The following is a 25,999-nucleotide window of genomic DNA, read 5'->3' on the forward strand; positions in this document are numbered from 1 at the left end:
TCGTAATAACTGCTAAAAAGAATCTAATGTAAACAGTTCTGACTTCACACACATTGGAGGCTGTGTGTGTGTGTGTGTGTGTGTGTGTGTGTGTGTGTGTGTGTGTGTGTAAGTACAATCTATGTTCTGCACCATTTCATTTCAGTGCAGTAATGTATTCATTGTAATAAGTATTATAGTAGTTGTATTACACGTTTATTACCTTATAAATATTGCTTTGCCTTTACAAATGTCTGCTTGTGTGTGTGAATGTGCGGATGGATGTGTGTGTATGTGCGAGTGTATACCTGTCCTTTTTTCCCCCCTAAGGTAAGTCTTTCCGCTCCCGGGACTGGAATGACTCCTTACCCTCTCCCTTAAAACCCACATCCTTTCGTCTTTCCCTCTCCTTCCCTCTTTCCTGATGAAGCAACCGTTTGTTGCGAAAGCTTGAATTTTGTGCGTATGTTTGTGTGTCTATCGACCTGCCAGCACTTTCGTTCGGTAAGTGACATCATCTTTCTTTTTAAATAAATAAACTTTATTTTAAATTCAGTGCATTAGTATTTGTAAAATGACTTTCATATAGTGTTCATTAAAAAAAATGACGATCATTCCACTTGGGACCTGTGGAATGGTAAATTAGCTTATTTGTTTTAGTTGTAAATATTTGTCATGTATTATTGTTTTTCTGAGATGTTCTACATCCTGGAGGACCTCCTCATTATGAATCAATTGGAATGAAAGTAAATCTAATCTAAAAGCATTGCATAGTCTTCCTAAAGCCTTTGACACATTTTGCTGTTGGCACCCACTTGCATGGGCACTGTGTGTCATCGTATATGGCACATTTCCTTTGCAATTTAAGTTATTTTTGTTTTTTCTCTTGTTTATATTTTATTGTTGAAGTGTTATTGTGCAGTAGCGGGATACAGTTATACCATTTGTTAGAGCATCGGTTCTTACCAGTCAAAATTACAAAAATTCAACTGAAAACAAAAACAATGGAAAATTCCCGGAATTCTAAAAAATTCACGGGTTTGTCCCAGGTTTCTCCCGGATGAAAAAATTCCCAGGTTTTTCCCGGGTCGTATACACCCTGCTATCACCAAGCTGAAACAAGAGACTGTGCAAAGAAAGGCACCATAGCTCTTTGTCGACCACTGGCATGAACAGTAAAGCTCCCATTCCAGCACTACACAGCCTTCTACTCCACCAATGCACCACTAGTCTTTCCACTTCACTTATCTCCTTTTCTATCACCCAGACTACATCTAGCAACCCTACCTTTCCCCACTATGTGTCTGCATGCTCTCTCAAGCAGCACTACACCCTCCTCCACCACCACCCTGCTATCTTCCCCTTCCCCACCTCAGCCCCTTCCTTACCCTCACATGGCTGATTGCAGTCCAGCTTCAGTTGCCAGAGAGTGGTTACGTGCATGCGAGTTGTGCTTACGTGCATGTGTGTGGGTTTTTTTATTTTAGGAGGAGGCCTTTTGGGCAAAAGCTGAAATGTACAGCAGTCTTTTTGTTGTGCATGTCTGTGACTTCAACATCTCTATGTGGTGAGTAGCAATCTATCCTTTTCATGTTGTTGTTATTCTACAGTGGATTTTCCATTGGTTAAGCCAAGTAATGTGAATATTAGATAACGCGTTTAAAGAACGACAATATTAGGAGGCAGACAGCGAGACATGCAGATGTCTGGGTCAGTCTGAGGAGCTCGCACAGATCCCAAGTGGTCAAGCCAATAGGTTGCTATAATGGGGAAATCCCAGGCTGGCTGAAATTTTCATGTGTGTTTTGAATAGTAGGTCCATCCAAACAGGGTGAATGTCAATTCAATTGCAATCAGCAAATTAATTTCTAAACAATCATAACTGAACTGCTTTTAAAACAATCATTCTTTAAATATGAACCACAATTCATATCCTCCATTACATTCCAATGTTACCACTGATCGAACTTATGACTAGGGGCCTGAAAAATTTACATTTTGCAATAAATGTGAATACAGGGGCAAATTCTGCATGAAAACGCACAAATGTGAAGTTACCTAATAGGCACTATTTTGAAATAGGCGTTGTCCGATACAAGTCTTTTTGTGCCTAAATATCTAAAATGTAACCAATTTTCAGTCACTGGTATTGCATGTCATCTGACAAAACCCAGTTTGGGAAGATAATATGTGTAAAAATGTGTTTGCTAGATAGAAAGTGCATGAAAACAATGACCTACCAGTGCACTCTATTATCTGGTGCTATGAAAACTGCAGGTGGCAGAATGGTCTGTGTAAGATACACGCCACATAATCAAGCTTAGGCATAAGACCTAACATCTTAGAGCAAACACTTTTGTCTGCTAGCAAACATTCATATAATGTGGAAACTTTTATCATGGCAGTTTTAGGTCTTGAGTGTTTTGAAAAGGGCTTGCATCAAATACTGTACGAGGTAAGGCCTGAACTATTTTGTTTACAATACTATGCCAACCTCAACAAGCAATTGTACAGTAGCTGTTCCCTTGCTCCTCTCTTCTCATTTTGAGAGAAGTGAAAAGACTAATTCTAATTTGATTAGGACCCTCAACACTGGAAGGGATTGGCAATCCTGTGACCTTGTGTCAGTTCCGCTTTCTCAGAAATTCTGAGCATGGATAAAAGATGCTGCTAGAGGCAGGCAGGGATTGTTTTGCCAGATCACTCACTCCCTTCTCCTCCCCTTGGGTAGTCAAACAATAGTTGTTTAAACTTGAGGCTGTCTGCAAATATAGTGTCCAGACATTGCACTATAGCGACTGGAAAACAAAATCTGTTAGTGTATCTTGGCTACACCGGAATTATTCTTCTGATGTGTGAATGGAGCTATCTTCAGTTCTAGTTCTATAGTTCTATGCTATGTGCCTTGTCAGTTCTATTTGCAGTGTTGTAAATGGAGCTATTTTCTATTCTACTTCTATGTTATGTGCTTCATAGGTTCTATCTGTAGTGTTGTTAAGTATGAGTAGCACAACTTAACCCCAACAAAAGGCTGAAATTAATATTCTGCAGATTTTGTAATTATTGAACTGGGTGGGAAAAAAATAATGTTGAATAACTTAAATCAGATACACATGCAGCCCTCAGTGAGACAATGCTGCTGATTCTCAACAGACCGAGTATTTGTTGGAAGCTTGAAGACTGACAAAAGAATAAGACAATTTCAGAAAAATACTTGAATTTTTGCAAACGTCTATGTTCCAGCCAGAAAGTTCCCCAATCATTTTTTAAAGAGCCAATTTCAAACCACTAATACCTTGTCTCCAGCAGGTAGTGTGACAACCTTTTGTCATCTAATCATTTATAAATAAAAAAGGATACAAATTTTGCAATTTTCTGGTCCCTAATTATGGCAGAAGGTCATTCAAAATGGAGCAAGAGTTTCGATCATTTTTCAACTAGACAGAACCTTAGTAAAATATGGTGGTGGTGGTTGTTTAGACATTGAGGCCGTCAGAGATTTAGTACTCAATCAGTTCGGAAGTGACAAGAATTGACCACGATTTTTAAAAAGAATAATCTCTCAAATGATTAAAAGCAATTGTGAAAAATCTTAGTAAAGTGCATCAGACATTAAAAGCATAGAGGAGAATTGATGGGAAACACTGCTCTGGCTGTAAGCCATTAATCTGATATTTACCTGAAAATAAGGGCAACAAAGATTTTAAATCCACTTATCAGAATTTGAATCCTACAAGCATGAGAATTTAGTGGCTTAGCTATTTTCTCCCAGTGAGAATTATAAGCATGAAGAATACTGCCAACACTAAGATTTAAACAACCTTGTGTGCATCTGAAGTGACAGAACAATGTGACAAAGGAACTTTGGGGAAAATTAGCAATCAGCGATGAGACATGCATCTCCACATAGTTGGATGAACTCGGCCCAGGTACTCCACCCACATTTCTTAGTGAGTGTCTATTCTTGTAAAGGGAGAATCTTTATATACACAACAAAACATCAATTGAAACAATCTCAATCAGACCACAAAGCATGCATACTTTGACAGCATAATGGGCTGGCTACTGCTTGTTCAAAGCAGGAAATCCTGATCCAAAACATCCTGGAACAAGTTTTCAATTGTGTCTTCACATAACGAAACAGCCCAATGGACTATTATGGGTCTGTGTATTAGTATAATCCAAGGTTAAAAAGGTTCCATCTTTGATACGATCATCTTGATCTAAATGTTCATTGCTCAATCGAACTTCAAGATGACTACTACTTTCAAAAAATAGAAAAGTTCATAATGGGTGAAAAAGCTAAATAATGTGCAATCAATGGCACACATTGCTTGTATTGGACAGTAATTCATCCATTAACACTGTAAGATTACACATAAAATACAAGCAACTGGCACCTAATTAAGTTCCTCTGATTTCCCTGATAAATTACTCAATCCTACAAAAAACCACCATCCTAGCAATGATTAACAAAGATGGAAATTCCACTTGTGCAGACTCAATTATCTGGACCTCAGTTACACAGATTCGCAATATCCGGACTGCCAACCCTGAGCAAATATCTTTGTAGTTTAGTCCATGCACATACAGACATGTCATGCTGGACTACCATCCTGCACCCTGTGCAGTCTCTGCCCCACCCATTTCATTACTGTTAGAGTTAGAGAGCTTGCTTTTAATTATAGTTTAAGACAGTTGCCAATCGATACTGTGCTGCACTGTGTTGCACCACGTCTATGCTTTTGAATGTCAGAGTTCAAGAGAGGAGTTATCTCTCAAAGATAAAATAAACATTACCAATTCATAAAAAAGGGAGGAACTGGTTGCAAGGCAGCCGATAAATGTGGCTACAATAAGAGAAGTTCTAATATAAACTTTGTATTGTTGATTTTTACAAAATAATCAACTGGGCAACTGATATCTATTCCTTCACTCCACGAAAAGACATTACAGTTAAATGGCAAGTAACAGATGGTAATACAGACTGAAATCTCATTATGGAATTCATGAATTGGAAATACAAAGTGAAAAAATTCAGCAGATGCAGCAAATTCTTTTAACTGTAATTTTAAAAAAGTGGACAAAAATGACTGATGTGGACTTTGTTTACAACACTGATGAAACCAAATTAAATTATAAAAAATTATTTTCAAAACCTTTAAATTCTTGGTGAGCTTGTTCAGCTCCACAATAAACTAGTAAAGAGCAAGTAACAATATTAGTTTGCACAAACACTACCGAGACCCATAAAATGCCTCTGCTCCCCCACCAGAAAAATCAAAAGCTCCAGCCACCAGAAAATCAAAAGCTCCAGATACTTCAAAATATCAGAGTTCCTCCTCCTCATAGAAACCGAAGAAGCGCATGGATGAACACCGAAATCTTCACTGACTAGTATGACAACACTTATCCATGAAGTAAAAAAAAATTGGCAGACGTGGAAATGTCTTGCTTTTACTGGATAAGGCACCAACAGCTGAACTGCTGGCAACAGAAAATGACATGTTTCCAGTAAAATTTTGCCTCCTAATGTGTCATTCTTGCTACAACCAATAGATCACAAGTGTTACTGAAACAGCAACACAAATTTACAAACATCTTTTATATAAAACTTCCTGGCAGATTAAAACTGTGTGCCCGACCGAGACTCTAACTCGGGACCTTTGCCTTTCATGGGCAAGTGCTCTACCATCTGAGCTACCGACTCACGCCCGGTACTCACAGCTTTACTGCTGTAAAGTTTGGAAGGTAGGGGACAAGATACTGGCAGAAGTAAAGCTGTGAGTACCGGGCGTGAGTCGTGCTTCGGTAGCTCAGATGGTAGAGCACTTCCCTGCGAAAGGCAAAGGTCCCGAGTTCGAGTCTCGGTCGGGCACACAGTTTTAATCTGCCAGGAAGTTTCATATCAGCGCACACTCCGCTGCAAAGTGAAAATCTCATTCTGGATCTTTTATATAGATTTACATAGATTTTTTACATAGTACTTTTGTTATTTTTCCAGGCAAATGAATTTGAAGGAGTGTCATTACAGAGTTGAAGGTGCCTGGGATTTGATTGAAAGGAAGACTGAACAAAGCTTCAAACCAAATACAACAATGAAAGCATGAAAATTCAGTAACTGATACAAATGATTCTGTTTTGGAGGATGTAAATAAGCTACTGACACATGCTAATATGCTAGGAATGTCATGCTGATATGAAGAAGTGGCTCACTTGTGACACTAATGATTAAAGTTTTCAGATCATGTCGGATGATGACATTGTTGGAACGTATTGCATGCAGACAACAAGAAGTGTAAGAAAGAAAAAGAAAAAAATGAAAATGCAGAAAATGATTGAGACCATCTCGTGCAGAAGCACTTCAAGCCCTGGAAATAGCTTTCAAATGGTTTGAAAACTAACAGATTGATAGCAAATATTTTTAAAAATTAAACTCCAGTTACCCATTTTATGACCAAGGTTGCAATACTTCAGTAATTTTAAGAAAATGTGTACATAAATATGAAAATTTATCTCTAATCTAATAGACATTGATTTGTGTGATTTTTATCAGTTTGAATAATTTTTGTTGTTTTGAATAATCATCTAACATTGTGTATTAACCCTAGAAAGATAACCATATGACAACATACCCAAAAAAATAACCATACGCAGTCGATGCAGGTTACCTTTCTAGAGCTAATCATACAAAAGTTTTTCCTTAAAACATTCGATTATCCGGATTTTCAATTATCTGTATGCCCTATGACAAAAATTAGTCCAGTTAATCAAGTCGCTGCTGTATATGAAATATTTTAAATTATTTGTTGAAGTCCGCAACTGTGTTTCAGAAACACTATTTGAAACGCCAATGATTAAGCATAAATGATGCATAGGAGTAGGACACCAAATGCAGCAGCTGTAATGAGTAGCACAACACAGTCTCAACATTTTGTACGATTTGTTTCAGGTTAATACCAACCGTAGGCAGAGAACACAGCACCATACAATGCCGCTGTAGTCACCATATTACACTGGCTTCACTGTGCCGAGTTATTTCATGTATTGTTATCTCACATTACATCTGCTTTTGTACACAAAAGTTAACATGATACTTTCAGTGTTCTCTGCTAAGTCATTTTGGTTTGGCAGTGAAGGGAAGTTGTCTGTGCCAACAGTAAAGTATCTCCAATGTCAATCGATTCACATTGCCCCTATCAATCACTACTTTTGTGCCCTAAAGGAGTGCATGAACAATGTGAAAGCAACAATATTCCTTGAGTTAGTGACTTGATAATCTACTTTTTTACTCAACATGACTAATGAGAATTATCATTGCAGTGGTACCTGTGGCAAGAATTTAGGAGTACACTACAATTTCAAGCATAGGGGCCAAAGAAAAACATTTCAGTAACATTCAGTAATCAAGACTCAACCAAAAATTTTCCTCAAGTATATATATTCAATTAGAGAGGGCCAATCCACATTCTGACAGGACACAATCATTCATTCAAAATTTGTTTGACTGCCAGATGTGCACAATTTTGCATAAATTACAGTGTCAAAAGAACTGTTTTACATGAAAAAATGCAATCTCAAGAAATCTAAATGACAGACACTTACGAACAAGCCTGTGCTGGGACCAGAAATGTAACAAATCCATAATATTTTCTTTTGCAGGCATTCTTATCCACTATAACAACTGCATCCAGGACAACACCATATGTGTCAAAACATTCCTTTAACTCAGCCCGAGTCGTCTGAAATAAATGAGCTGTGTTACGGAGAATTAAAATATTTTTCCTTAATTTACAAAGTCATTTTGAATTCTTACTTACACCTGGACTAATGTTGCCAACAAAAATTTTCCGTATTGGACGTTCTGCATGGCCATTAGAAGCATCTTCACCACCTGAAAAAAAATTTCACCTATTTAATTTTTACGTACCTTTGTAGCTCTTTATGCACATACTCAGCAGAACACTAAAACAGAAACAGCTTATGATGTATCAATACTTAACATTTAGAAATCTAGGAAAGGAATTCATCTTTAAAGTGTCAAACAGTTCCGATTTTGTATGTTGTAAAGCACCAGAAATTTTAAGAAGCAGCACAATGATATTGAGAAATTAATCTACTCAGAAACCTACAATAGAAAATCCGTTAACAGTTTACTGCATTTTCTACGTACCATGCACGAATCTTCTATAAGTAAGTTGCTAATTATCCCGTATTTTGTGCATCTTTCTATCTAAGAACTTTCCATTATTGTTAAGATACAAACACCACTGCCGAATTATAAAATTAGCTTTTCAGATGACAGTAGTAAGTCAATGTGGAGTTCACTATGAAGTACAACAGGTTCTCATAAATCTGTGTTTCAATCATGTCATTACAACAGTATTGTCTCTGATAGTTAGAAGTATACAATTCATTGAGACTAAACTAAATGCTCTGAGAGGAAATTTGGTTAAGCTACAAACATTTGTAAATTTCTAAAACTGATCACAAAAATAAAACTATTTAGTCATTAAAATATAAGCACCTACAACTGGATGTAGAACCATTGTATACCCGTCCTTTTTCCCCCTAAGGTAAGTCTTTCCGCTCCCGGGATTGGAATGACTCCTTACCCTCTCCCTTAAAACCCACATCCTTTCGTCTTTCCCTCTCCTTCCCTCTTTCCTGATGAGGCAACAGTTTGTTGCGAAAGCTTGAATTTTGTGTGTATGTTTGTGTTTGTTTGTGTGTCTATCGACCTGCCAGCACTTTCATTTGGTAAGTCACATCATCTTTGTTTTTAGATATATATTTCCTACGTGGAATGTTTCCCTCCATTATAACTATATATATATATATATACATAAACAAAGATGATGTTACTTACCATACGAAAGAGCTGGCAGGTCGATAGAAACACAAACAGACACATACATACACACAAAATTCAAGCTTTCGCAACAAACTGTTGCCTCATCAGGAAAGAGGGAAGGAGCGGGAAAGACTAAAGGAAGTGGGTTTTAAGGGAGAGGGTAAGTAGTCATTCCAATCCCGGGAGCGGAAAGACTTACCTTAGGGCGAAAAAAGGACGGGTATACACTCGCGCGCGTAGAGTAACTATATTATAAATGAGCATTTTGAGTATTTAAATTTCTTTCAGCACAATAAACACATACATAAGGTCACACACACACACACACACACACACACACACACACACACATCCGTCCACACATATACAGACACAAGCAGACATATTTAAAGACAAAGAGTTTGGGCAGAGATGTCAGTCGAGGTGGAAGTGCAGAGGCAAAGATGTTGTTGAATGACAGGTGAGGTATGAGTGGCGGCAACTTGAAATTAGCGGAGATTGAGGCCTGGTGGATAACGGGAAGAGATGATATATTGAAGAGCAAGTTCTCATCTCCGGAGTTCTGATAGGTTGGTGTTAGTGGGAAGTATCCAGATAACCCGGACGGTGTAACACTGTGCCAAGATGTGCTGGCCGTGCACCAAGGCATGTTTAGCCACAGGGTGATCCTCATCACCAACAAACACTGTCTGCCTGTGTCCATTCATGCGAATGGACAGTTTGTTGCTGGTCATTCCCACATAGAATGCGTCACAGTGTAGGCAGGTCAGTTGGTAGATCACGTGGGTGCTTTCACACGTGGCTCTGCCTTTGATCGTGTACACCTTCCGGGTTACAGGACTGGAGTAGGTGGTGGTGGGAGGGTGCATGGGACAGGTTTTACACCGGGGGCGGTTACAAGGGTAGGAGCCAGAGGGTAGGGAAGGTGGTTTGGGGATTTCATAGGGATGAACTAAGAGGTTACGAAGGTTAGGTGGACGGCGGAAAGACACTCTTGGTGGAGTGTCTCATTTGGTAAGTCACATCATCTTTGTTTTTAGATATATATTTCCTACGTAGAATGTTTCCCTCTATTATAACCATATCATATATATATAATCTCCTACTCCAGACATTATAATAAATTGTTAGTTTGGTTTAAGAACAGATCAATACGAAAACGAAACGAATGGGAACATAAATGTTACAAAGACTGTTACAGAAGTCACATTGACAAACACATTTAGAAAACTATCATGACTGACCATAAGTATTTATACGATAAAAATTGTTTTCTTATACGCCAAACTTATAACCCATGGTTTGTTACTTAACTATTACTTAGAAACAAATGTGTATTAGTACTGCTTAACACCCAAGAATTTCAAGCTTTCAACACACAAGAAGAATCAAGCAACAAAGGATGAAGTTAAAGACTGGAGTGTGGGGTGGGGGCACAACTGCTTGCTTCAAGGTAAATTGGTTGAGACAAGCTCTAGTGTTCCACAAAGGCAGTTAATTTATAGTACAACTCGCAAAATGTTATACAAATCTGACAAACTACTGCACTGGCTGAATCGATGTTAACCCTCTAATACGCGCACCTGCGAATAATGCCCACCAGCCACAAATACCATTTTTTGGTAGCATTCCATTGTTGTTTTACAATTGCAAGCCCATACCTATTCATTCATTACTGCTTCAGCTATCACAGTGATAAGTTTTGTCATTCTTCCAAGTAAGCAACAGTAATATAAAATAAGCAGCATACTTGGTCAGAAAAAATTTACGATTGCTACAGAAAATGACCCATATTCTGAGCTAGCAGGAAAGTCCCACAATGAAGCCACTGTCTATGAGATAATTAGTAACCAAGTAAGTGGCTGGCTGAGATCCGATGCAACTGTACTGTTTAATGCTTCAAGTGGGTCATTACCGTATGGTAACACACAGCATCAGAGTGATAATAAAAGATTATTTTATTACTATCCAATTAAAGAGTGATTTAGCTGATATAATGTATGTTCATTGTATCGTTTAATTAAACTAAGAATAAACTGTGATTCTGCTCATCCATGTTTACCTTGGTAACAAAGACAACTATTCTTTACCTGTGTACGAATTACACTAATGTTATGAAAAATGGCACATCTGCTCAATTACTAACAAATGCAGAGTTTCAACAGTCTAATATGTTACTTCTGTGTTACACAGCAAGTGATACCAATGCTACTCAAATGGCAGTGTGAACCACTTCTTGGTTTTATTTTTCATGTATTTCACAACTTATTAGCCTTATAGAGCCTAGGACTAACACCTAATCCCTTGTCTCAATGCCAGTTGAAATTATTTTACATAAATTTTACTTTTCTGTCCACTTAACACTACACAATAAATAAAAGGATTCATTTCAAGTGCGGTGTATATCACTATGTCATCTTTGTGGGCAAGCTTTTAGGTTTCTGTTAAACAGTTTACAGGTGTCAAGACTTCTACTTCACACATACAGGACAATCACAATGAATGGCCATAACTAATGGGTAACAACACACACAAAAACTACACATTTTCTTTTTATGTACTCCACCAGTGTTTTATATTAATTCCCTTTATCACACAGATAGCATATCTAAGCAATAATCCATACCACGTAATACATTCTGAAATGTAGAGTAACTATATTATAAATGAGCATTTTGAGTATTTAAATTTCTTTCAGCACAATAAGCACATACATAAGGTCCTTGCCATAACTGCACAAAAAGAAATCATCTGATGTCAAGTTCAAAGATATAGATGCCCAAGAACAGAACGGTGTTGACATGTCCAGTATAACAAACGCAACAGTTTGAAAGACATTCATTTAATAATGTGCAAACCTCTTCAACCCAATGTGGTGATTTTTCACCTTGCAGAAATACGACATTCTTGGCATGTAACAGCCATTGCTCAAGCTCGTCTAGGTAAATTATATAAACAAACACTTACTTCAATGAAGAAATTAGACCCTACAGTTTTTTTTGACTGCACAGAACACATTAAATTTCTGAGTCATGAAGGCCAGATTTGAATGCTGTGCCAGTTAACATTATCACAAGGTGGAAGATTGTTAACATTATCACAAGGTGGAAGACTGCGTTATCGCAAAAAACGAGGTGTGCTCCAAATGTTTCTCCCCTTATGGCTTCCAGTATTGCCATAAGATATGCTGACTCCAGATTCACTGCACATGTGCAGCTGTCAAAATTTTGAACCTTTGTATTCTTATTGCTACGCATTTAATAGTTAGGCAATTTGCAACTGCTACATCCAAGAACCTGACAATACTTTTTTTTTGTTTGTTTGTTTTTAATCAAATTTCTTGCACACTGATACAAGGGTGGTTTGAAAAGTTCTTGGAATCACAATGAGAGGTCAGCACTAGTGCAACAAGTTGTCCACATGATAATTCATTGGTCTGTTGCCTGTAAACACATGCCACGTCAGGGCTCTTGGAAGAGAGCTGTGGCAGTGACGTGGTTCTGTTGTTCCCGTGTAGGGATTTGCCAGATGGAAAGGGGTGGGAGGGGGGGGGGGGGGGGGGGGAACCAAGATTCGAGCAGTGATTAAGTACTTCGTAAAGAAAGGTATGAAAGCAAAGGACATTCAAGCCGATTTCCAGAATACACTGGGAGGGGAGGGGGACTGCTCCTTCATATTCAACTATTGCCAAGTGGGTAAATGAATTTAAATTTGGTCGAGAAAGCTTAGATGATCATCCATGTGGTGGTTGGCCAAGATGTGTCACTACTCCAGAAATCATTGCAAAAGTGTACAAAATGGTCATGGACAAATTGCGTGAAACTGCTCACACTTGCCAGATGTCATCTGAAAGGGTATATCACATTTTAACTGAAGAGTTAGAAATGAAAAAATTATCTGCAAGATGGGTGCCACGATTCTTGACACTGGATCAAAAACACTTGAGAATGGACATATTGGAACAATGTTTTGCATGTTTTAGGAGAAACAGACCAGTTTGTGACCACAGATGAAACTTGGGTGCACTACTATACCCCAGAGACAAAAAAACGGTCAAAGCAGTGGAAACATACTGATTCTCTGCCACCAAAGAAAGCAAAGATGATTCCTTTGGCAGGAAAGGTCATGGCATCAGTGCTCTGGGATACAAAGGGGATTCTGTTTGTATATTATCTCCCCACTGGGCAATGAATTATTGGAGAATACTATGCTAACTTCATGGATAAATTGCAACAAAAGATACGCGAAAAAAGGCCATGTTTAACAAGGAAAAAAGTCCTCTTCCATCAAGACAATGGGTACCTGCACACACACATACTGTTGCCATGGCATAATTACACAAACTAAGGTATGAATTGTTGCCACACCCGCCCTAGTTTCAGCGATGTAAGTACTTCTATTCCGTTCCAAGAACTTTTCAAACCACCCTTGTATTTTCATATTTCATACTGAGAAAAAGTTACTGCAGCAAACAATGTCATTGCAAATTGATACTAATTTACTTCCTTTTTACCGATTCTCTCTCTCTCTATCTCTCTCTCTCTCTCTCTCTCTCTCTCTCTCTCTCTCTCTCGTGCGTGCATGTCCAAGTCTTTCTGCAATTCTGTATGATAGACTAATGATACTTTCCCATACACAACAGTAAGGTCAGTAAGTAATCTTTATGTCACTGCTACTCCCTAATAAATCATACATTGAAATCAAACGTTCTATTACACTTCTTTGGAGAAAACCTGAATGTTACTTTTGTTTTCAAAGAACAGTTACCATCCACTATTACACACAGATTTCTATCCATCAAATATTCCTCAAGCTACTCACACTTGCATGGAATCCATATGACTATAGATGCTGTCTAATCAAGTTACTGCACAGCACTCAGAATAACATTTCTGTACCTGTTTCACTTTCATTTATTCTTATTGTTTGTTGGCACAATGCTACACACAAAACCCACTCACAAAGATAAGGTACCATCAATTGCAATAACCTTTACACATATTGGAGAAACATTTTGTATGTTCTTATATTGTGTTGCTCGTAGTGATCAATCCACGTTCAAAAATGAATACTTCAGGTTACAGTACACAGCCAGTACACTCAATCTTTGTCAACTGCCTTCTTTTCCTCTGTTGAGAAACAGGATGAAATTTTTTTTCAGTACAGTGGTAGGATGCTATCTTCTGGAATTCTGAAAGCAGTATGCTGAGAAACAATTTACTGGAAAATCTCTTCCATTTCAGGGTAGCACTTGCACTTTGTCCCGTATTTGTTGGGTATACTCCAATCTGTCTTTCCTCATAATTTTTACCTTATACACCTCTCTCGTTCTGTATTAGTTCACCTAATTTCAACATCCGTCCACAGCACATCTCATATCTTAGAAACTCTTCTTTGCCAGTTTTCCCACAGTTAGCAGTTCACTACCATACATTCTGTACTTCAAATGAATTCTCCAAAATTTCTTCCACAACTTAAGACTTTTATTCCACTGGTCAGCTACACCTTCTCTGCTTGGGCTAGCCTGCTTTTTATTTGCTTCTTGCTTTCTTTGTCCATGTGTTTTGCTTCCAAAGTAGCAAAAATTCCTGATTTTGTGATCACAAATTTTGATATTGACCCATTATTGCCTAGCTTCACATTAATAGTATAAGTGGCAAGACTGGACTATTACTGGTTTTTAGGCGAACTATCAATTACAAATTCTGTTATACTTATTTAAGGATGGTTAACAGCTGTTCTTTCATTTTTGTGTTAGTAGTCTTAATAAGTAGTCCACTACTGTGAACAGTAAGCAGTTTAATTTAAAACAATTTCTGCAGCCTGACACCACACTATAGATTTCATGTATGTAAACAAAATATTTTATCATTAAGGTTCAAAAATTTTTAGTAGATCCTTAACAACCTACCAACCTCATGCCTTTTACTGAAATTGCAGGGACATGCTAAATTTTCAGTATTACTTTTACATAACTGAGCACTAATGAGTTATTTCCACAACCTATTTAAAAGATTGTTAATTTTTTGTAGAGATTTTGAGGACTCAGTTGCAGAGAGAAAATCATGTCACCCAAAACTGTCCCCTTCCAGAGAAGGAAATAGAAAAAGATGAAAGAATTACTATTTTTTCTGCCATACGAAATAGCACAAAAACTCCATTGTTTCTGCAGCATCAAATACAACATGATTGAACCCAGCAACTAATCTCAAAATACATTATCAATGATCAAGGAAACTAACTCCCTCAAAACTCCATCCTGACAATACAACAAGCAGATGCATGGAACTGATTGATTGGATCTAAATGTTAGTCAGCATGGTGATAAATACCCACAGCACAAAATGAAACTGACCTCTTTTCAGTAGGATATTGGACATGCCTGGATACTCTACCACAAAACTGGAAATGCAAACAGGGATAATGCGATTGTACTTTAGGTATGCAATACGACCAGAAGAACCTGTACAAACACCACACAACAGTACAGTAGTAGATTGGGTTCAAATCGATAGTATGAACCACCTGACTGCGAAAATCAAAAACACAAAAGAAGAATGTGTTGGAACAAAACTGTATTACATCAGCATGTACTTAATGCAAGAAATGTGATGTAGGACTTTATAATGAATGTTTTGCACCTTGTCATAGGATGTAATGTATTATTTTTGCTTTTGATTTGTAATTTGTAAAAACGTTAGAATGTGGTGACCTAAGTGACAAAGCCCGAAGAAAACGGGAATTTAAAGACAGAAACCGAAAGAAGATATTAGGCATTACCAAAGCCTAACAAGATATGAGAGCTGTTTCCAGTAATCGTTTTGAGCCCAATAAACCAATGGAAGAAAGTTGCGAGTGCAACGCAGTAGAATACGTGGGAAAGTACTTGCGGAGAAAACTGGAGAGAAGACCTCAACTTTTTGACTAAGAAGATTGGGTGTGGAGAGTAAGCAGTCTTCACACATGTACATCATGCCAACACCGACACAGTAAGCAGCCACCAACACCGACTGCACCAGCTTTTGCTCACCGGTGCTGACTCCGCATCCACTCGCAGCCGCCGACGCTGAAACCAACATTCGACACCGCCAGTGCCAGTGCCATCCACTGGTGCTGATTACATATTCGCTCACCAATGCAGCTAGAACTACACCAGCTGAGCGAAAACCAATAATTATTTGGTAAAAGTTGAGGGGACGGCTGAATAACAAACTTATTATAGTTATTGTACTCAGTGGTGACTATTCTTTTAGATGATTACTAGGTCTAAGATCAATAAAATTATGGATCAAGGACAGAAACTTCAGGATCAGCCATGGCCATGACAGTGAGTAGGGACATGCCAGACTTTAGGTTAGGATACACCAAAACACATCTACACACATACAAAGATACACTTAAACACAGACAGGAGAAATACAAATTAGAGACACCTGAAGTGATGTCAGAACCACCAAATGATGTAGGGGAATAAAGATAAATGTACATCTGAGCAAATGCACATATTCCATTGTTGATATGTTACGGTTCTGCATCTTTTTTTGTCACTCTCAAATGTATATTTACATGTATACATATTGTGACTTACCAAACGAGAAAGCGCTGGTAGATAGACAATAAAAAACACACATACAAATTTCAAGCTTTCACAACCCATGGTTGCTTCATCAGGAAATAGGGAAAGATGAAAGGATGTGGGTTTTAAGGGAGAGGGTAAGGAGTCATTCCAATCCCAGGAGCAGAAAGGCTTACCTTAGGGCGAAAAGGGACAGGTATACACTCGCACATATGTGCGGATGGATGTGTGTGTGTGTGTGTGTGTGTGTGTGTGTGTGTGTGTGTGTGTGTGTGTGTGCCATCACTTTCTCGTTTGGTAAGCCACAGCATCTTTGTTTTTAATATATTTTTCCCATGTGGAATGTTTCTTTCTATTATATTTGCATGTATATAAAGACAGAATAATAACAATCAACGCACATGCCTTGATAGTCCTTTGAGAAAAGGCACAGTACCTACTGGGAGTTGGTAAATACAGAGACATAGCATCTGCTACGTGTGGCCACGATATCTGTCTATATAGTAGGAGTGAGGAGTGAAAGAACTCTTGGGTATTAGAGGGAGTATTGGAAAGTGGAGTTAAGGTGTAAAGTAGATTTGTAATTTTACAAGAGAATATTCAACTCTTTCGTGACAAGCAAGGTAGCTCCCTCGTCGGTCAGACAGTAACCCAAAAAGACGATCGACATAGCTCCTACGTCGGCCGATTATCAGCGATGTTAACGACTCCCAGCGCATGACTTTCATATTCTGTAGGTTTATAAGTACTCTCTGGTTATCCTAGTACCAAGAAAAAAAATTATAGATGGCAACACATGTCACTGTTTGATGTGGTACAGGAGTATATTTTGAGTCATTTGCTTTGCCACGTTCACGCTCGACTTACAACAGTTATAAACTTTAGATTGTTGTCGGCTGATAGCTTTGCGCTTTATTTTCGTCATGGCCTTGCGAGATGAAGAAATAGAGTTTTTATTGAACAATAGTGGTTCAGAATTAGATGAAGAAATGGCAGATTTTGACATTAGTGATGGTAAGCTATTTTTTGCCCAAATTTTCCGTAATTCTGTGGTTTGATTCCTGGTCAGAAAAAAGATAGTTTTTACAAATTTTCTTATAGATGAAAATGATCCCTCGGACGGAGAACCGTCAGGAAGACCCTGAAGATGAGGCTGTTGACATCATTGTCACAACAAACAACTGGTCATTGCAATTTGCCACATTCTTCTGGCCAGTGGACTGATGACGATACAATCACTCCCCAGCTTCCTGTTTTTTCTGAATCCTGTGGAATTCAAGATGGGATTGACCAACAGTGTGAGTGTTTCACGTACTTTTTCGATGAAGAACTGGTGAGACTGATCAAAAGAGAGACAGACCGCTACGCTAGAACGACAATAGAGACACTAAGTGCTACATGAAAACTGAAGCCTCAGTCAGGCTGGCGTAAGCGGACAACAATGAAACTCAGTGAACTGCATAAATTTTTTGGTATTATTTTGCATATGTGCCTAGTCAAGAAACCAGAACTGACTACTGGCCAACAAATCCCGTGTTGCAGTCCTCATTTGCGGCAAAGTGTCTGCCAAGAGATAGATTTTTGTCAATTCTACAAATGTTACATCTCTTAGATAACGCAACATATATTCCTAAAAACCAGGTAGGTCGCGATCCTATTCATAAGATAAGACCTATATTCGACAGATGTGTGACCCAAAGTGGAAAGGCTTACAAGCCAGGTGAAAATATTACTATAGATGAACGAATTTGCCCTTTTCGTGGTAGACAGTTTTAGAGTGTATATGAAGAATAAGCCTAATAAATGTGGCATAAAATTTTTTACGCTATGTGAAAGTGGGTACGTCCTAAACTGTGAAATTTATTCTGGGAAACAGTCTAATGCCGATAACAGCATTTTACACATTGTAGACAGGTTGTGTCATTCGTTTCATAATAAAGGTCACACATTATACATGCACCGATTTTACACCAGCCCTGATTTACTGGATTACTTGTGGGGGAAAGAACTAAGGCAGTTGGTACTGTGGAGAAAAATAGAAAAGGACTACCAAGCAATCTTGTTGGTCAGAAATTGAAAAAAAAAAAAAATGGACTTTCGTTTCGCAGGCGAGATCACTTACTGTTTGTAAAATGGAAGGACAACAGACTTTTTTCTTTTGACAACAAAGCATAAAATGACGGCAACAAATGTCATTGTAAAAACTAAATTTGGAATGGTGGAAAAAATAAAGCCAGACTGTGTTTTGGACTACAATAGTAAAAAAGCTGGTGTGGATCAAAGCGACCAGCTAATGGCATACTATCCTTTTGAACGAAAACAAAGTGGTGGAAAGTTCTTTTTCACATTTTCATGCTCATGACTAAATTCATACATTTTGTACAAAACTAATGTAAATGTTTATTTCTTTGCAGTACTCTGAAGGGAATGGACATAGTTTTTAAATGCAAAAGAGCAATCTATTTTCCGTGGTATAGAATCTGCTGTAGAAAATTCAGAAAAACTGAAATCACTCAGTACCAGCTGGTTGAGCATCCACACTCGTGCTCAGCCCTCAAAGTGTTAAGAATAGTATACATGAAGATGTATGCTAGGGCAATGAACCAGGAGGCCTACTCAAGGATATGGAGGGCGCACTTGACATTTATTGGATGAGAAAACGGGCGGATACGCAGACCTACAAAAGGTTGACCTATACTGCACGGACAGGGCACCACGAAGGGGATTTACCAGTACCATAGGAGGATAGAAATAAGAAAGGGGAATACCTACCAAAACGGATCAACCCATGTAGGATATAGGTACTGCTCCTAAATGAAAAAGGGCAGTATCTTGAAAAAAGTCACGTGTTTTAACGTTTAAAAGAAACAGTCTAGTAAGTTGAATTCTATGCACCAATAGCCTTATTTACAAGTGTCAGAAGAAGTGAACACTTATTCTACCCAGAGTTCCTCCAGATAACAATAAGTAATGAGTAAGTACATACTTAGGGGAAGTAGTACGGGAAATAAGAAGAAAGCAGTAGAGTATTCATGAGTTACCTACATCTGAAATTCACAACTGGGCGAGGAATAGAAAACAAAAATTTGGTACTCACGAATTTTTTGTGATTGAAAACAGCTTACTCCAACATGGATTGAAAGGTTTACATTTTATAATTGTGGTAAAAAAGGCATGGTTATTAGTAGAAAAAGATATCTTGTGCGAGATTATTGTACACAATGAATACGTATACAATATTGCATGCTCGATTTAAGGGGAGGGATATGTAGTGCCTCAAGAATTTCTGTGTAAATTCTAGAAACACTGCCTTCCACAGTCTAGCACCCGATATTTTAGGTACGAGTGCGGGAGAGAGAGAACGTTTCTACTGATCCACCTGTTTCTAAGTGCAGGTCGGAAGTTTGTTATTAGAAGACTACGAGGGGCGAACGACAAGTGTTTGCTGCCAGCGCCACCGAAGATGTGATGAAAATCCAAGGAATAATTATGTAGTATTCTTTGGTGTGTTAGTGTGTGTTGATTGAAAAAAAGCTAATGAACAATTGAATATAGATTTCTATACACATTCATGTGTTGACTCGTTTGAGACTTATCTTACTTCACGTCTTAGCTCTGCATGAGGCAGGACGCATGTGACGTCCATAAATTATTGGATTGTTACTGTGATATTGAACTTGTGTTCTATCGAGTTTTACGCTTAAAGACAAGTTGGCTTGCCAGAGTTTAATTACGTATGTCAAAAAGAGTAAATGTTGCTTTGTGTTGAGAGATGAAAATATACCAAGAATGAAAAAGTGTTCCACAAGTACACAAATTATTTCAAGAATAGAGCAGTAGCTTAAATTCCTATAATCCACTATAGGCTTCGGAGAAGAAGGTTTTGGGAGATCAACGTAGCTGCCTACCCAGAGAAGAGAATCGGCTGCACACACTACGTAAGTCAACTGCGAGAGACGTGAGAGTCTTGCACCTCAGTACCACACTGTCTTGCGTCGTCCGAAAAACGTTATAACACAAAAAACACACCTTTCGTTCCCATCATACCTCAAGGCAAGCAATGACAACATTCCTCCAAGAACAGTGTTAAGTACTCCATTGGCACTATTCTAGACTTACCATTTCCCTGCAATAGCTACAAAATCTAACTTCTTATAAACATCCAGAATCCCAGGTCAGTCAGTCCCTCTCATCCCGTCTGGTAAGTCTCCCCCAACCAATGGTTCTAGGTGACTTCTGAACGGTACCCTCTTTCCTAAACCTCTCTAGTCTTCTTTCTTCACCCTTCTTCCTTCCCCTACAACTTTTCTGCAAGAAGGAGCCACTGGCTCCTAAAGCTTGTAAAAGTTCAACCTTTTTGTGCATGTGTTCTCCTGCAGCCACATGGTGAGTAGATTTTTTGTCTATCCATATACATTATATTGTACATAATTTTCACTGTTATAAACTTTACAATTTAACTTCACTGTCTAAGTAGTGGAGATAATGGTAATAAAATTGTTGCGTATCAGCTGTAGCACTCAGCACATACATAGCTGGCAGGTTTTACGTAACCATCACATTGCGTAAATTTTGGCAAAGTTCACACCAGTTTATTTGACATTGTCTGGACTAGATTGATGTTACACAGCATTATTAGTATGTCTACTGTGTAAAGCAGTTGATGCACTAGTTTCATTGGTTTAAGGTATATCATACTTAGTGTTAGCATAGTTTGCTGTTTATGTGAGTGTACTGATGAAAATTTGTGTAAATGAGTTGCTAAGGTCCATGGGGAATTAACCATTGTTGGTTCCTTTTAAAGTGAGAAAGGCAGCATCACCGTCGCCATAGGGGCCACGCCCAAAAGCTGTGCAACAGCAGCCACAGGTGGGTCTCTACATCTATACTCTGCAAACCGCCATGAGGTGTGTAGAGAGAGTACATCACATTGTATGAGTTATTAGGATTTCTTCATGTTCTGCAGGAAGAACGGACAATAGGAAGACTGACTGACTGAATGCCTCTGTGCATGCATTAATTATTCTAATCTTATCCTCACGGTCCCTATGTGAGCGATAAATAAGGAGTTGTTCTATATTCCTACAGTAATAATTTATAGCTGGTTCTTGAAACTTCGTTAACAGACACTCTCAGGATAGTTTATGTCTATCTTCAGAGTCTTCCAGTTCAGTTCCTTCAGTATCTCTGCAGACACTCCTATGGATTAAAAAAACCTGAGACCATTCATTCATGCTGCCCTTCTCTGTATACATTCAACATCCCCATTAGTCCTTTCTGGTACAGGTTCCACACACTTGAGTAATATTCTAGAACCAGTCATTAGTGATTTGTAAGCAATGCCCTTTGTAGACTAACTGCATTTCCCCAGTATTCTACCTATAAACCAAAGGCTACCACCTACTTTACCCACGACAAGCTATGTGATCATTCCTTTTCATATCCCTAACCAAGTGTTAGGCCCAGGTATTTGTATGAGTTGGCAGATTCCAACAGTGGCTTACTGAAAGTCATAAGATATCATACTTTTAACAATAAGCACATATGCTGTACCGAGTCAGTTACCATAGGTTCCCAAGCCTTATGATACATTTTTGTCATGGGCTAAAGTTAAACAGAGACATCTTAGAATCTTAGGCTTATGTTTACTTCAAGCTGTTTTAACTACCGACAGGTGCCAATTTGCTGTAAAATGTTATAAGAAAAACTTTACCACCAGACCGATGTCACGGATTGGATTATTTGGGAAGAAATTTTGCTAAGACAGAAACCAAAAAAAATTACACTTTTCAAATATGATTACCTCAGATTATTAGAGCCACAAAAAGAACTATTTTTATTGGCTTCCTTATTCCATTTCATTTTATAAAAGAATTTTGTGGAGTTTGAACACTAGAGATGTTTAAAATAAAACAGCACTTATAACTCAAGATCATTTCCTAGTCATCAGGACTTTGGTATCTTTCACAGAGAGCACTAAAAAATTTTACAATTTAATAAACAGTGCCAGATTTCAGTACCAGTGGTTATCAGGGGCCCATTTTCAGTGCACCTCCCCCTTATTTTTTGGGCCTTACATGCTCTCATTGAAAAACCAGATCCTGCTTTTCAGGTGGTTTAGAACACGGTCTTCCTCATGAACATAGTTCAAAAGGGTTTGTAGGAGACTTTAGTAAAAATGGGCCAAAAACAGCCATTTTTTAACATTTTTACAAAAATCACCTTTGCCCTCAATTTTTAAACTATTCAAAAGCAGCAAGAGACAAACGTTGTATCTTAACAATTAAGTACTTGTATTGGTAAATTATTACATGCAAAGTTTCATGATTATCCCCAGTTTCTTCCAGAGATACAAGAATCTAAAACTTCACATTTTTCAGACTTTTTCAGCTGAATTTGCTTAAAATTATTCATACAAAAACTGCCCAGGAAACTTTTCTTTTCACTACTTAGCTTAACGAAACATAAATGTTGTACAAGATGGCATAGCTTTGTTTCATTCAAGAGAACACTGCCAGAGACACAATGTTGCCAAAAACTCGTGGGTGCATTATTGATAGCTGTGCCATGGGCATCAAGCAAATAACTATCTCTGGAATTACTGAATTAATGATCATGAAACTATACCAGTGTTCATTGGGAACCTGTGTGAATGTTCCCACAAAATGTCATCAAAATCGGTGATGTGAGAACTTCTCAAATTAGACCACTTGGGATGGAATGGCCCAGCCTTGTGATCAATCAACTTACCTGCAACCATGCGCTGGACAACTGTAGCTGCCTGCCCACATGAATTACCACCACCAAACTACAGCCAATAGACAACTGGACTACTCAGTTACTGACCATGCCACCCAACATATGCTAACACATCTGGCTAATCTTCTGGCTGCACTGAACTCCACAGTCAAGTACTCAGCCTGAAACATACCCTTTGTTGCCATAAACCACCTGGCCTCTAACTTCAATAGTCTGTCCTCTACTCATCTACCCTCTTCCATGCTGCCTCTTCAGTACCACACAGCTACATCGTGTATTCCGCTTCTCTCCTCCTCACCCCCCCCCCCTCCGCACAGCTTCTCATTTTAAACTGAGCAGCCCTATCCCATCCCCACCATATCCTCAAACACTATATTGCTGCACACAACAGTTGCAGTTGGGACTTGGCATCCACACTGGCCATGGTTCGTTGGGCGTCTTCTAAACAAGACTTTGCCCTAAAGCTAAAGCAGTCTTTGTTGAGCCTGTCTGCAACAAGTCATTTTTACATTGAGTAGCAATCTACCCTTTTCCTAACATTGCTGATATACCAACCTTGAGTGTCCACTGTTTGTTTGAAATTTGAAAGACTGGAATGTAAATGGGACTCTGGAGGGGCCAAGGTAAAGATTTGCTCCAAACTTGGTGTAAACCATCAAAACTGGGTACAATCCCTTGCTAGAAGGCAAACCGTCACGAGAATACCACAGGGCCTAATCGCTCGTTGCCGATTATAAAAACATCTTTCCACTGATAGCTGATCCATGGTATGGTATGCAGGTGTGTACAGCATGGACAGCGTATTATAGTCATGTCACATCATGAAGAGGAGTGACGCAAAGCAGCAACTAACTAGTCACAGCTAAAAGGCTCAGTATGGGGCTACAGAAAATTAATATGATCTTGGCACAAAAGCTGTAAGATTATTAAAACCTGAGAGAAAAACCAAACTATGGGGTGATTCTTTTAATACAGAGATTATGCCAATGCCAGAGCTTATAGTTAACAAGAAAGACTATATAGCTTCACATGCAAAACCTAAGGGTCTACATTAAACATTTTGATTATAGAACAGATTGATACAGGTCATAAGCGCCATGCCCCACAAACACAAAGTGTAATATGCACCATCAACCTCTGACACTATGTAAGGTTGCATCAAGTCTCCTTTGTGATACATGTTAGAACACCTTGATTACATGAAGGTAGACAAACAACAGCACTTCAGCTAATATAAAGTTCTACACCATTACACACACAAAGTTGAGAAGCATCATGTCTATTACACATTAATATGGAATTTAAATGAATAAAATATGCAACCATTATAAATGTTTTTTTGCAATTCAAAAATTTAAAGTTCTATGGTCAAAATTTGGTTTCACAAGATTGGTAAAGCAACAACTGTGATACCAAGCTAGGCGCCACTGATTCCCCTCTAATAAAATTAAACCCAATGTCCACTACCCCTATTTTATAAAATAATAAAATTCGTAAATATAAGTGAAAAATTTACAGAAAAAAATTAATTCTATGTGCATCCCTAGAAAGGTTGTCTGAAGTGCAAGGTCAAAATCTATACTCCACTAACGTATTAAATTACGATGTGTGCGACTAAAAAATACTTACTCTCAGACGTAACAGGTGAGTGGGGAAACATTGCGGCTGCCATTGCCACCACCAAATCCTCCATTTTCACTTCTAGCTCCTAAAAAAGGGCAAAAAATGTTTTTCATGATCCAGTCAATTTAGAAATCTAAAAACGCAAAAATTAAATTTTATTAATTAACATATTCTGATGATAATATCATTGCATTAAACAGTTACGGTACATAAACACTAACATTACGATAGCCATAAAATAGGGTCCAGATGGTTTACAAAGCAGAAGAGTACTTTTGACAATACACACACATCTGTTACGTACTGTTTCACGAACGAAACTGAATAACGAAAAGAATTCGTCGCGGCGTTTGAAACGCACAAACGGTCATTCGCAACCATTTGTAACCCATCGGCTATACCGCTTCAGCTTGAAGATCTGTTCCTTATACGATTAGAAAACTGGGCGTATGCTACACTATTTTAAGTATATTACCATCACATTTACCGGCTTCATCAATGGCACACCTAAACTTATAAATGAAATATTCCAAATTGTCATACTTTATGACAAGAATAGCCATTATTTTAGGCAGCCTGTATCCCTCATAATTTTTAACACTCCCATGTTTGCTACATCATTTATATTTTATTGTTTGTGTGAAACAAACTTCATAGATACCAATAAATATGGAAATTTTGACAAAATCTACCAATTTATCAAAAGCATAGAGGCTTACACACAGTCACAAGAACTCCGTCGGATAACGATATTAGTGAACTATACTCGGCACCCACCATCCCAGCAACATCCAGCACTAGAGACTCTAAGTGTGGCCTATCGATTTAGATAAATGTATTCTATCACTAGCACTTTTAGAGTAGCTCATTTACTAGGACCTAGTACTGTTCCATGGGAGTCAAATTGATAATATTGTACTGATGAACGCCCGAAGACGCAACACTTCCATTCTCTCTTAACAGAAAATCGTTACAGGACAAAAAGAATTCAGTTCACAGAGAACACAGTTCACCACAGCTCGATACTTCAGAATCGAAACAGTAAGTTGAATCGACCTGATGACGTCCACAAGGAATGGTAACAACAACCACATTAGACAGAGCATTCCACTACGATAGTGGGTGTCATTGTTGTTTACATGGACTTGCTTGTTAAAAAAAATAGCAACCTATTCACAACGTTGAAATGAAATTTAGCTCAAAACAAC

The 25,999-nt window shown here is 38.2% G+C and overlaps 1 protein-coding gene across 5 annotated transcripts in view; it reads right to left on the minus strand.

Annotated features, from left to right (window-relative positions):
- The window catches only part of LOC124623191 (F-box/LRR-repeat protein 7-like), an 84,465-nt gene extending 58,666 nt beyond the window's left edge, over positions 1-25,799 (minus strand). Inside the window, exons 1-4 of one of the 5 annotated variants that reach the window (XM_047149001.1) lie at positions 25,671-25,799; positions 24,798-24,876; positions 7,800-7,873; positions 7,585-7,721 (exon numbers count right to left, since the gene is read on the minus strand). In XM_047149001.1, the coding sequence (XP_047004957.1) occupies positions 7,585-7,721; positions 7,800-7,873; positions 24,798-24,861 (275 nt within the window). In that variant the 5' untranslated portion in view covers positions 24,862-24,876; positions 25,671-25,799. Of the gene's footprint in view, positions 1-7,584; positions 7,722-7,799; positions 7,874-24,797; positions 24,877-25,012 lie in introns of all 5 variants that reach the window. The other 4 variants (XM_047148997.1, XM_047149000.1, XM_047148999.1 and 1 more) reach the window with 4 other exon arrangements.
- Positions 25,800-25,999: the final 200 nt, after the last annotated feature.

This window comes from Schistocerca americana, chromosome 7 (assembly GCF_021461395.2).
Source record: "Schistocerca americana isolate TAMUIC-IGC-003095 chromosome 7, iqSchAmer2.1, whole genome shotgun sequence".
NCBI lineage: Eukaryota > Metazoa > Arthropoda > Insecta > Orthoptera > Acrididae > Schistocerca > Schistocerca americana.